Source organism: Tarenaya hassleriana, unplaced genomic scaffold (genome assembly GCF_000463585.1).
Source record: "Tarenaya hassleriana unplaced genomic scaffold, ASM46358v1 Cleome3, whole genome shotgun sequence".
Lineage (NCBI taxonomy): Eukaryota > Viridiplantae > Streptophyta > Magnoliopsida > Brassicales > Cleomaceae > Tarenaya > Tarenaya hassleriana.
The window spans coordinates 4,466,798-4,478,685 of NW_010966177.1; the positions used below are offsets into that span (position 1 = coordinate 4,466,798).

General features: G+C 40.1%; 3 protein-coding genes across 6 annotated transcripts in view; 2 read left to right on the forward strand and 1 right to left on the reverse strand.

Moving 5' to 3' along the window:
* Positions 1-86: 86 nt before the first annotated feature.
* On the reverse strand, positions 87-6,795 carry LOC104819329 (calmodulin-binding transcription activator 2-like). Of its 3 annotated transcripts, XM_010549348.1 has the most exons (13): positions 6,604-6,795; positions 6,017-6,136; positions 5,556-5,671; positions 5,318-5,406; positions 4,976-5,018; positions 4,667-4,799; positions 4,368-4,490; positions 4,028-4,266; positions 2,969-3,469; positions 1,891-2,579; positions 1,185-1,770; positions 532-828; positions 87-437 (listed from the first exon to the last, which is right to left on the reverse strand). In XM_010549348.1, exons 1-13 carry the CDS (start codon positions 6,641-6,643, stop codon positions 300-302), a joined length of 3,114 nt encoding a protein of 1,037 aa, XP_010547650.1. In that variant the 5' UTR covers positions 6,644-6,795; the 3' UTR covers positions 87-299. The 3 variants fall into 3 exon arrangements, with proteins under 3 accessions (XP_010547650.1, XP_010547651.1, XP_010547652.1); XM_010549349.1 differs by lacking the exons at positions 6,017-6,136; positions 6,604-6,795 and having other exon boundaries at positions 5,525-5,671; XM_010549350.1 differs by lacking the exons at positions 4,976-5,018; positions 5,318-5,406; positions 5,556-5,671; positions 6,017-6,136; positions 6,604-6,795 and having other exon boundaries at positions 4,368-4,425; positions 4,667-4,771.
* A 696-nt stretch (positions 6,796-7,491) lies between these two features.
* On the forward strand, positions 7,492-9,280 carry LOC104819331 (ubiquinol oxidase 2, mitochondrial). Its single transcript, XM_010549351.2, has 4 exons — positions 7,492-8,043; positions 8,170-8,298; positions 8,431-8,919; positions 9,053-9,280. The coding sequence occupies exons 1-4, from the start codon at positions 7,699-7,701 to the stop codon at positions 9,110-9,112; spliced, it is 1,023 nt and encodes a 340-aa protein (XP_010547653.1). The 5' UTR covers positions 7,492-7,698; the 3' UTR covers positions 9,113-9,280.
* A 767-nt stretch (positions 9,281-10,047) lies between these two features.
* LOC104819333 (serine/arginine-rich splicing factor SC35) overlaps positions 10,048-11,888 on the forward strand; it is a 3,111-nt gene continuing 1,270 nt past the window's right edge. For both annotated transcript variants that reach the window (XR_772781.2, XM_010549356.2), the window contains exons 1-6: positions 10,048-10,233; positions 10,360-10,438; positions 10,955-11,034; positions 11,105-11,171; positions 11,347-11,472; positions 11,677-11,882. Coding sequence is in view for 1 of the 2 variants with exons in the window: in XM_010549356.2 (XP_010547658.1) it covers positions 10,158-10,233; positions 10,360-10,438; positions 10,955-11,034; positions 11,105-11,171; positions 11,347-11,472; positions 11,677-11,882 (634 nt within the window). In the remaining variant the exon portion in view is untranslated. The remainder of the gene's footprint in view (positions 10,234-10,359; positions 10,439-10,954; positions 11,035-11,104; positions 11,172-11,346; positions 11,473-11,676; positions 11,883-11,888) is intronic.

Below are 11,888 nucleotides of genomic sequence, written 5' to 3' on the forward strand. Positions count from 1 at the left end.
TATATCACATGATCGGATGCAACAGCCTCCTCGCATCGGTAAGGGCGATTACGGAAAACATCAAAACGTATTTACCAGATATCATATGCTAATTTACCAAGTATCAGATTCATGCAAGAGAGCATTCCCTCCGCTCCAAAAGCTTTTTGCTGCACAAAACAAAGTCATATGCTAATTTACCAAATGTTAATAACATCCCCTAATAAACCAACCGACACATTTCAACTATACACCGCGGCGGGTCGTATTTACAGAAAACATTAAAAAAAAAAAAAACGTGTTAGGAAGCATGTAATGATTCATCCAAAGGCAATTGACATGAAAGTGTCATCATCCAAAAGAGAGTCCATATCGAGAAGATCTTCGTCATAAGCATTGCCTGCTTCTTCTTCTTGTTCCTCTGCATGGTCGATGTTTTTAGCACCCGAGCTGGAGGCCTGTGCTCAATGATCACACATTTGGTGTCGGTCAAACCATCGCATAACACATGTGGGTGGTTATAGTAATTGCATATACTGCTTTTTTACATACCTCGGTTTCTCGAAAGCCCTCGACAACAGTCAACAGTCTACGGTACTGAGCCCGTGCTTCCGGGTATTGAACCATCGACTTCACTCTCGTTAGAGCTTTTTCTAACCTTTCTTCCGTTTGTTTCCTTCCCTCCTTTAGAACATCGCTTTCGTCTTCTCCCTGCCGTGTTGCATCGCGTCTAAAGCCCCTTAGGCCACTGCCCTTTCGCCTCCATCTCAAAATAATTTTCTCAAGAATCCCAACAGACCAGATGATTGTTCGGTATTGTTTCCGAACCTGATGCCCTCTCACATGAGCCTGTATCAAAATAATTCATTTCATAAAAGTAAACCTCTGGCAATAAGATATACAACAAACTTTCTATTCATCATTGGTTAAAAAAGTAAATGGAGACACCAAAAAATCAACACAGTGTTAAGTAACAAGACAATGAGGAAAAACAATTATATTCTTTGCATTTAAATTTTATGAGAACATTGCTTCAAAATGTTGACATCAAGAAGTGTTAGCTGTAACTTCAATCACAGTCAGGTATAGCCGAAAGGATAATGATGCAGAAACATCGAGACGAAAAATACCATATCGCCATGCTTCCACGCTTTCAAGCGAAACGGAAAAGGGATAAAACTAAGTCATTTAAATGAAAAGCGAACCTGGATCTTGACAATTCTTTGTCGAATAAAGAGAAATTCCTTCCTCTTCTTCCAACCACGATACTTTTTCTGGATATGAACAGCAGCAGCATGGACAGCACCTTCATGGTGTCCTGACTTCCCACCCGTCTTGGCAGCCGCAAAAGAAACAGCTAGTTCATCGGATATGTCTGACTCGTCATTCCCAAATTGAGACATCTGTTTCCGCTGGAACGATTGCATCCTGAAAACTTGATGTATGCGATCAGCTGCTTGCGTAGCATTACAGACAGCAGTAAGTGAATCCTTCAAGGAAAGCGCTTCTGGTACATCACCATAACTCGAGGGAGTGGTTTTCCGCTCAGCAACAGTTTGAACAACTTTTGCTCCAGAGGAATCAGCAGAGCTGTTTTCCTTCGATTTGTTCATTGTTAACTTTTCAAGATGACTGGTGAGGGAAAACTCTGCAAGAAAACCCGAAATTCCCTTGTGTCCATTTCCAGAAGCCAAGTCGGCAGCTGTTTTACTCAGAGGAAACTCTGGTGATGGATCAGTCAATGCCCCAGCATCAGCACCCAGAGAGACAAGGACAGCGACAGTTTGCTCCCTGAAAAAAGTTAACAGCGCCAAGAAAGTCAGTTTGATAGAGATAAATGGACCAGTTAAACAGAATTCAAGACAGATCAGTTCGAGCGTTTTTAAAAGAAAAATTCATAGGAGTCCTTGCCTGCCACTGAATGCAGCCCAATGAAGTGCTGTCCATCCATTTGCATCACGAAAATTAATGCTAACTCCTGCTGCTAAAATTGGTTTTATCGCCCAATCATACCCAAGGGCAGAAGCAAAGTGTAGAACACCCTGCCCCTCTTCATCCAGGATATTTGGACCCTTACCATCTTCAGTCACTTTATGTATGAGCCATGTGTAGAGCTTCTCTTCAAACCGGTCCTGGACAACTCTTCCTTTTGCTTCATGTTCAATTGAGTCTTTTTGGGTTGTCCCTGGGGAGAAAGACTCTTTTTCATCCTTTAGCAACATGATTTTACTGATTTGTTTTCGTTTCTCCCCAACACCTTCAAATATGCGACGTTCATGTACAGGAGATCTGTGATCTAGCAGCCTCTCAAACCGCATAGAAAGGGATACTTCAGTTGTAGAGGCACCATAAACATCAGCACCATCAAGGTTTTTGGTAGAGCCAGGGAGGAAATCAAATTCTCGAACTTCACTGCAAGCAAACCTGTCTGAACACGTAATGTAAAATGGAACTTGACCAGCTGTGTGTGGCGGGGCATGACAACAAAGGACACCATCTACTAGAATATCAGCTGGAACCTCCACTTCCCCAAACATGCAAGACCAGTTATATTTAGTTACTTCTTTTTTACTCATCAGAAATGTTCCGATAACCATAACCTGCATGATAGATAGGGTGATAAATAAGAAGAGAGATAACCTACAGGATAGATAGGATAATGGGTAAAAAGAGAGTTATCTCGCAAACAGAACAAATAGCAAATAACTGAAAACCAGGAACTATAGGGAAACACCAGATGGTGAAAAAAAAGCATGAAACTCAGAAACCACAGCTTAACAGGCCTGTGGAGCAAGAAACCCACAATCAACAAGAAGATTCAATCATCTATTCTGCTACAAATGCATCAAAGTTCTTAACAGCATAAAAGCCAAAAATGAACCCTCAGTATTAAAAATCATTTTGAAAATTGTGTTGGTAAAAAAGTAGGTGCTTACCTGAAAACTCTGCCATATGATCATTTTATCAATACGTTAAACTGTTAAATTACCTCAACTTCTGAGTCAGTGTGCCCCCATTTTGGCCAGAAATCAATTACGGTGATGCGCTGATCCTGTGAGAGAGAAGGGCTCAAGGAGGACCCAGCTGCTTCGGTTTCACATTCAACAGTAGTCCATGCAATGCCACCAGATGACGATTGCATCTGCAGATCCTCCATCTCACCAAGTTCTTTACTAGCCCATCGAGAGAAACTGTCAACCTTTTTCAAACTATCCTCCTTACTCAACAATGACTTTCTAGGTAACATCAGGCTTGTGCTTGTCTCATATTGTAGATCATCATGGTTTAATTTAGGTATATATTCAGATTCCACACTTGTAAGAAGAAATTGAAGACCATTCCCAATAGACTGTTGACTTTGAGTATCAAGAAGACTGGAAAATGTCTCAAAATTATCATGTGCTCTCTGCTCAAATGCCGTCATATCCATATCGCCCACCCCAGTATGTGAAGCCATATCCATAGGCCATTTTGGCACTGGTAAATTGTCCTGAACAGGAATTACAGAGAAAAGAATCTCAAGCTCAGGGAATTAATAATAAGTACTCTGTGTGCGAGATTGAATGGATCAGCAGACAAACTATAGAGGGAAAGGAACCCGTAATCATATATGGGTACAGGATCCTGGGATTTCTGATGTCATTAGCCTATTGAAATAAAAGCCAGAATAAACTAAATTAGGTATACAGCATGTAACTTTTATCCAAGCAGCGCAACTGCAACTACATTTATCTTAAATCAGTTGCCTTTAAGAAACTTTCTATATTAGTTTCTTTGTGCATGATCAAAATAAGCATCTGTTGACTTTTGTCAGTTCTGCCAATAAAACTTCATATAACACAACATAGCACATATAGTTGATACCGTGTCATATTTATGATGTAAAATGACTTTCTAGACAGTAAAATTATGGATACTCTATCCCCTCCCCACATTTTCCCCAGCTCTATAAATCTCTAATCGTCAACGAGCACTGCTTTTTAATATTATCATTTGCAGAATTTACTAGTAGCTAATGAGTATGTGAATATATATCTTTTCACATTACCTGCCAATTTTCTTGGGTTTTAAGAGGATTTTCTAGCCCAGGAACAGGCATCAAACCACTCGTAGAAGGCTGCATCTGAGTTAATGGGTCATTACAAGGTGCATTATGATATCTCGTTGTTGAATCCTTAAAGGCAGCAGCACCCCACGCTGGGATGTCAACCGATCTCTGGGAATCATTCTCCTGAACCTGAGAGACAATACCCACATTGGGAGCTAAGGTCCACCCCTCACGAGTTCCTAGAAAAGAAAACAAAAGACATTCTCAGCAACATACAGAAGTTTAGAGAAGGAAGAAATTAAGCAGCGGAGAGCAGCACAGAAAACTAAGGGAGGAGTACCTGAAAAAGAATCCATATAATAAGAATTCGATGTACCAGCATCCTGCATGTCCCTTATCTGAGGAATAGCAATTTTAGGATCAGGAAAAGCTTGCAAACTAGTACTTGCTTGATGAATATCCCCTGTAAAAAATGAGATATAAGATTGGAGTTCAAAACCCCATGCACACTCAATGACGAGGTAGCGTTAACAGACATGTTAATGCTCCTAAAGTAGGTTAAACAACAGTCCTCCATCTGAAAACACTTCACTAAACACAACAGTCAAAACCAGGACACAGAAAAAGAGGGAATGATACCAGAATCGGCATCTTCACATAATGATGAAAAACTGTTGGTTGGACTTGCTGTTGAATCAATATTTACTGATGTGTTGCCATTTACAGAATTTGAACTATTTTCTTTAATTCCTCCAGTACTTGTCCGGTTACCCTGTGGTTACAATATGGGATATAATGATGTAAAGCACAACATATGATGATGAACTTGAGAAAACAGACACCATAGAATAGACAACATACGTTAAGAGGTAGAATGTAATGCTGAATAATGGAAATTTAATATCTAACAAACGCACCTAGAAACAACACTGACAAGAAAAACTGTACCTTAACTTCCAAGTAGTGAACAAAAACAATATGCATAAACTCCCTGTAATGACACAGCAGCCAACATAAAAAACAAGGGGTGTATATAAGTACCAAACTGAAAAAATGACACTTTAAAGAAAACAACGGCGAGAAGCTTAGTCTTCTTCTACAATTCATCTCACGAGCCAATAAGTTCAGGCTTCCCATTACAGGACGGATTCCCATTACACACTAGAAAGAGTTGAGTGAAAAGAAGATAAATGAAGTGAGAGCAGAGCCACAGAAAAACCAACGTTTTGAAAGGCAACATTGCTGATATATACAACAGAAACTGAAATGTGTACACAAATTCATACTCACGGCTCAAGCATCCAGTAACTTCGTCTCTGGAAATTATCATTTTCTTCCCCATGTGCGTAGTAACAATGTAGCACGTCAACACTTCCCACCTATACTTTCGAAAATTTAGATACATTTTATTATCACACTTCATTCATAAAATGAGAACTAAAAGCAAATAGTTTGACAACGGTACATAAACATCACGTGTCTGCTGCAATGAATTACCAAAACATAATTGGAATTTGGAAATACTAGCCTTCAGCTTCTCATGAGCTTCTTTGACCGTCTTCCCATCCTTTTTCTTCCTCCAGCTGTGACAGTCTTTCCTGAAGTACCTGAGGACCTTCCTATCAAAAAGAAAAAGAGAACCACCTAGAGGGTGGAAAAACTCATGTCAATTTACAGAATTAAATAGATATGTTACTTCATTTTGTCAATTTTGACGGGATGCAAAAAGTCTGACTAATCTTGCAAATAGGCAAACTGGGTAAATACCATAAATGCGGAAGTACAAGAGTAATTTGTACTCAGAATAGACAGAACAACCCACGTAGAACATAATTTATGTACAAGATCAAACTTGAGGAAAGCTGAGCTCTGGTAGCCTTTTGCCTTAACGCAAGTCAAAAGTAAAACCTAAGACAGTATGTAGACTGTCCGCAACACAGCCTCAACCTATTCAGACACCCAAAACAGAGACAACAGCAACAAACGTACTAGGTGGTCGGTTAGGAGGCTCGGACGCAATATGAAACTTCTGATAGTTCCGAAGAATTTCACAAATCTCGGCAGGCCTCAGCCACCGGTTCTGTGCTTCCGATAGCAATTGTTCTATATCTGCAAATACGTTGAAAAGGGAGAAAACATGAATTCTAAACGTTCCTCAGTCTGAGTAAAGCACGAAACTGAAACCATCGGAGCCACTAGCACAAAGACATCAACCTCAACTCACAGAACAGCTACACTATCTCAGAAACAAAGCAGCCATAAATTTCATTTCTGGGCAAATATTTCAAAACCTCGAAATTAGATTAAGTAAACAAATTCAAACTAAAATCAAGATAATATACAAGACGTATAATTCCCGTTCTGTAATGAAGTGGCATGAGCCAAGTCCCCCCCCCCCAGTGGGAGGACAGGGGTTTCCACTTCTTTCCCTGCCAAATGTAGGAGCTCAAGAAACAATGGATGACAATGAAAACCTAACAATCGCAAAAGAAAAAGCCAGAGCAGATTGATGAAATAGAAAAGAAAAACTGAAGGAAAAAAAACCCTAAACAGCGAGAGAGGATAAGAGAAGATACCTAATCGAGGACCGAAACCGAAAGGCCCGCGATCCGCCATAGATCCACCAGAGATCTCGACCAGAGAGAGAAGCAACAAACCCTATATATCAAACCCTAAACGATCCATACAGGTGAAGCAAAAGGGAGCTTTTTTAAGTTTTCTTGCTCTGGAGCTTTCAAGGTGTGAAAGCGACCTTTTTTTCCTCTGGAGCCTCTGGGGAACGACGATGGAAAGCGCCTATATGGTGGAGGTAGTTTAGTGATCACACGGTCATCCAATAAAATTATGACACGTCACAAGCCATGAAATTCATGCGTCTTAGCGTTTCTGTGTGTAAATATTCTCGTTAATCACAGTTTTAAAAGAGTAATTTAAAATTACCTTCGTAATTAGTAGTTTAAAAAGGATATAAATAAATTATAAAATCAGGAAATTTGGACAAAAAACAATACAATGTGAATCCCCATTCTTTCTGCATTCCTAATAAATATTGTATTTTAAAAATAAATACCAATTTTCCGACCGAAAACCAAGATAATGTGGTATTATAATGAGTAGATGAGGTGAATAACTGTTTGTTCCTTGTCTAATTTATGAAATTACATCACATGATTATATTATAAAATAGCCTTTTATAATACATCCTATATTTTCTTTATATTTAAAAAACGGTTTGTTACCAATAGAAAGGTCATTTTAAAGCATTATTTACTATAAAACATATATAGTATATGATTTACGTTGTTATTTTTGGTATATATGAGCAAACCGTACCGGATTTAACCGGGCCAACTTATGAGTGGACAACTCACAAGGGTGACGTACACGTGTCCCCCCACGGGCAAAGCACACTTATGATTCGGACAAACCGATAGACTTACCTACAACAGGGTTGACCAGATTTTCAGTTGACTTTACATGATCACCGTCAAAATGTCCCTTCCTTCTCGTGCAACGGCGGATCTGAGCGCAATGCGTTATACTGCCGTGCACCGCGAAACGCTGAATCCATAGCCTTCATCGTATGGTTACTAACGTGACCGTTCTTTTTCTCGAAAAGAGACAGGTCAATCAGGGGCGAAAGCCAAAAGACTCTGGAAACTACGAGAAAAATGAGTCAACTCGTCGCGAGGTCGGCGCTGCGTGCTCTTCTGTTCGCCGGAAGATTCGGCGGCGCAAACAGTACAAGTCTCCTGAGGACGGTCGCCGTCGGCACGATTACAGAATCGCCGGAGATGGCCGGACAGAGGTGGATTCACGACCGTAGCGGCGGATTCTGCGATTTCAACTGGAGGAGGAGGATGAGTTCGTCGGGGGAGATGGAGAAGGAGAATCTGGCGGCGAAGACGAAGACAGAGCAAAACGGCGGCGGAGCGGTGGTTCCGAGTTACTGGGGAATAGAAAAGCGGAATATGACTCGGAAAGATGGCTCTGACTGGCCTTGGAACTGTTTCATGGTAATAATTCAGCCAAAAAAAAACATTTACACAGCTATGTATATGCTTGATTCGTGTGTATTTAAGTAAATTCATTTTGTGATGCACTGATCATTTTCAAACATGCCGCCATGCAAAACGGAACAGCCATGGGAGACATATGGAGCAGACTTGTCGATAGATATGAAGAAACACCATGTCCCCGGGAGCTTTGTCGACAAAGTCGCTTACCGGACCGTCAAGCTTCTTCGTATCCCGACCGATCTGTTCTTTCAGGTATCTGTCCTTACAATCCTTCTGAGTTATGATCGAAGTTAGGGTTGTTTTTACCAAACCCACGAATCAAATCGAACAAAGTTACAGTCTTTTTTACTTGGATACAATAAAGTCATAGTCAGAATTCTGCAGAGACGGTACGGTTGCCGAGCAATGATGCTGGAGACAGTGGCGGGAGTGCCCGGAATGGTCGGAGGAATGCTCCTCCACTTGAAGTCCCTCCGGAAATTCAAACACAGTGGCGGATGGATCAAGGCTTTGCTGGAAGAAGCCGAGAACGAGAGGATGCATTTGATGACGATGATGGAGATCGTCAAGCCTAGGTGGTACGAGCGGCTTCTGGTGTTGATTGTGCAGGGAATCTTCTTCAACTCTTTCTTCATCTGCTACGTTCTCTCTCCAAAACTCGCACACAGATTCGTAGGCTACTTGGAAGAGGAAGCCATACATTCGTACACGGAGTTCTTGAAGGATATCGACAGTGGAAAGATCGATAACGTTCCAGCCCCCGCCATCGCCATTGATTACTGGAGATTGACGAAGGATGCTACGTTAAAGGATGTTATTACAGTGATTCGTGCTGACGAGGCTCATCACCGAGACGTCAACCACTTTGCATCCGTAAGTAACCCTTTTTTTTAATATAAACCCATTGCCAGAAACTGAGAATCTGACAAGACTTGGATTAGGGGTAATGTTCTGTTCCCATGTTTTCTATCTAACACTCATGCGTACGGATCGTACGAGATTTCAGGACATTCATGCTCAAGGAAAGGAGTTGCGAGAAGCACCTGCTCCTACCGGATATCACTAGAATATGGTTTCATATATACAATACGGAATCAATTTATTTGTACAAAGCTACAAAATCCCGTGTGTGTGTGTTCTATATTTACATACGCTGGTGCAAAGCTCTTCATATGACAAAAACCATACACATTTGTGCTCAGTTACATTATCCAACTTGGCTGTTCTTTTTTTATGTTTGTGCTTGTATTATTCCCCCACGAACGAAGGAAATCTCATCGCGACGTTCTTATTTTGCTGAATCCGGGTCGGATCCGACGCGGGTTCGAATCGGGTTAACGGATCAATGAAACATCAAAACGATTATAAAAAATTAGGAAAATGACAATTTTCTACACGAATTTTAGCCAAATATGATCTTTTCATATACGTATTTTTAATTTAACAAAAAACTATACTTTAATTCAAAATTTCTTAAATTTCTACACGAATTGTTAAAATTAATAATAATTATATACATAATTATCATTTTCGTTAATATTTTTCGGATTCTATTAACTAATGTGTAATGTGTTGATGTATATGGTAGTTCTAGTAACTACTTAACTAATGCATTAGTTAACAGAATTCGAAAATAGTTAACAGAATTTAAAAAAAATTTAACGAAAATGATGATTATGTATGTAATTACTGTTAATTTTAACAATTCGTGTAAATATTTGGAAAATTTTAAATTTAATTGTAGGTTTTTGTCAAATTAAAAATACATATATGAAAACTCATATTTGATTAAATTTTTTTTTTTTTAAGAGAAATGTCATTTTTCCTAAATAAAAATTATATCTTTCGGGTGACCGAGAAAAAAAAAAGGTCTATGGAGTCTGGATGAAGCAAAAATAATAGCGCCATTTATTAAACATTGAGGAAAACAAGGGGCATAGTTGTAAATATGTTAAAAATAGACGGGCAATTTATTTTAGTTACGAGGTCCCTTCCCTTTTATCCAGCAAATTCCTTGTAACCGGCAAACCCTAATTTTCGTTTCCATCGTCTTCGTTTCTCGTCTATCTCTCCCTCGCCCACTACGAGTCTCTCCGCCCGCTGGGAAAATCATGTCTCACTTCGGAAGGTCGGGCCCTCCGGATATCGCCGACACATACTCCCTCCTCGTTCTCAACATCACCTTCCGTAAGCTCTCTCTCCCTATCTCTATCACTGTTCATCGTTCGCCGGAAAGGGGTTCCACTAATTTTTGTTTTGTGATTATTAACCTGCTCTTCCCTGGTTTTCGTTTTTTTTTCTTGATGTGGTTAGGCACTACTGCTGATGATCTATATCCTCTCTTTGCCAAGTACGGGAAGGTCGTGGATGTCTTTATTCCCAGGGATCGGAGGTTTTTTTTTCACTCTCTTATTAGCTCTCTGTCGTAATTTCTTTCGGGCGTTTATGTGCGGGTTGGTGAGAAAAAAGGATTTTATTGGTCATATAGGCGAGCCTAACCATCTGGGGTTTAAAGGTTGCACGTTCTGTGTTTGGTAATTGCAGAAGATGTTTAGTTTAATTAAACATTGACGAATTAAGTCATTATGTGATGAGTTTATTTTGGGTTTTGTCCACATGATTATAGATTTGAGAATTCGATTAGTGTTTCGGGGTTTCCTGTATTGTGGAAATACCAGTCGAAGTCGTTGCCTTGTCAGTGTGGTTCGTTTCTTCTTGGTGTTACGGGTGTTAATTATGACTCCAATTGTTATCTTAACCACGCTGCAGTTCTTCATATCCTGCTCTTTTATAGGCAAGACTGTTTCTGCAGTGGTTATACTCATCCTACATTTTCTTTTCATTTTTCTTATTGGTTTTTGCATTATGATGATACCCTTATTTCCTATTGGATACTTCTCGTCTTAAGGACTGGCGATTCACGTGGCTTTGCCTTTGTCCGGTACAAGTACCAAGATGAAGCTCAGAAAGCTGTGGACAGGCTCGATGGTTGGTCTTTCTTGTTCTCTTTCCTCTATTACGACATTGGGTTTGACTGGAGTTTCTCTCTTCTTTTCAGGAAGAGTTGTTGATGGTCGAGAAATAACGGTTCAATTCGCTAAATATGGGCCAAATACTGAAAGAATGTAAGTTTCTTTCTTTTTCGGACAACTAAATAACTTATTGACAAATTCAAAGTGATAATAAAGTCGTAGATTAAAAGGGTAGTGCCGTTTCTGTTCTAATACTGTTTTACAATGGCATATCTAATAAGCAAAGTAATGTTTGTTGTAGTTGATTGGTTTGCAATTATCATTTCAGTCAAAAAGGAAGAATTTCTGAATCACTTCCAAGGTCGAGACATAGATCAAGAAGTCGCAGTCCTCGAAGGAGCCGTAGTCCTTACAGACGACGTAGCCCAAGGAGAAGTCGTAGTCCTCGGAGGAGGTGATTTCCTTCTGTAGTCTGTAATTCCAGGAATAGTTCCCTGGGCCTGTGTGTGTGTGTGCAAGTGAAACTAATATTTTATTTGGTTGAATCAGTGGTCTGTTTTATAACCTCTCCTTGCATGTGAAATTGTGAATGCAGAAATACACTTGATTCTTTGTGTATGGAGTACCTAGAAGTAATTTTGTTTTATCTACCTTCTAGGTCCCGAGATGACTACAGGGAGAGGGACTACAAGAGGAGGAGCAGGAGTAGAAGCAGGAGCAGGAGCAGAAGCAGAAGCAGAAGCTATGAAAGGCATGATCGGGACAGGCACAATGAAAAGGAAAGAGATTATGATCGGCGGAGCAGGTCTCGCAGTGCTAGCCCAGATGATCACAAAGGACGAGCTAGAGGCCGTTATGATGATGAGCGTC

Coding starts and splice junctions, on each gene's coding strand:
- LOC104819331 (XM_010549351.2), top strand. CDS start 7,699: ATGAGTCAACTCGTCGCGAGGTCGGCGCTGCGTGCTCTTCTGTTCGCC. Junction 8,299..8,430: donor CGACCGATCTGTTCTTTCAG/GTATCTGTCCTT, acceptor AGAATTCTGCAG/AGACGGTACGGTTGCCGAGC. Junction 8,920..9,052: donor ACGTCAACCACTTTGCATCC/GTAAGTAACCCT, acceptor ACGAGATTTCAG/GACATTCATGCTCAAGGAAA.
- LOC104819329 (XM_010549348.1), bottom strand. CDS start 6,643: ATGGCGGATCGCGGGCCTTTCGGTTTCGGTCCTCGATTAG. Junction 5,672..6,016: donor GCCTCCTAACCGACCACCTA/GTACGTTTGTTG, acceptor TCCACCCTCTAG/GTGGTTCTCTTTTTCTTTTT. Junction 829..1,184: donor AAAGAATTGTCAAGATCCAG/GTTCGCTTTTCA, acceptor ATTTTGATACAG/GCTCATGTGAGAGGGCATCA.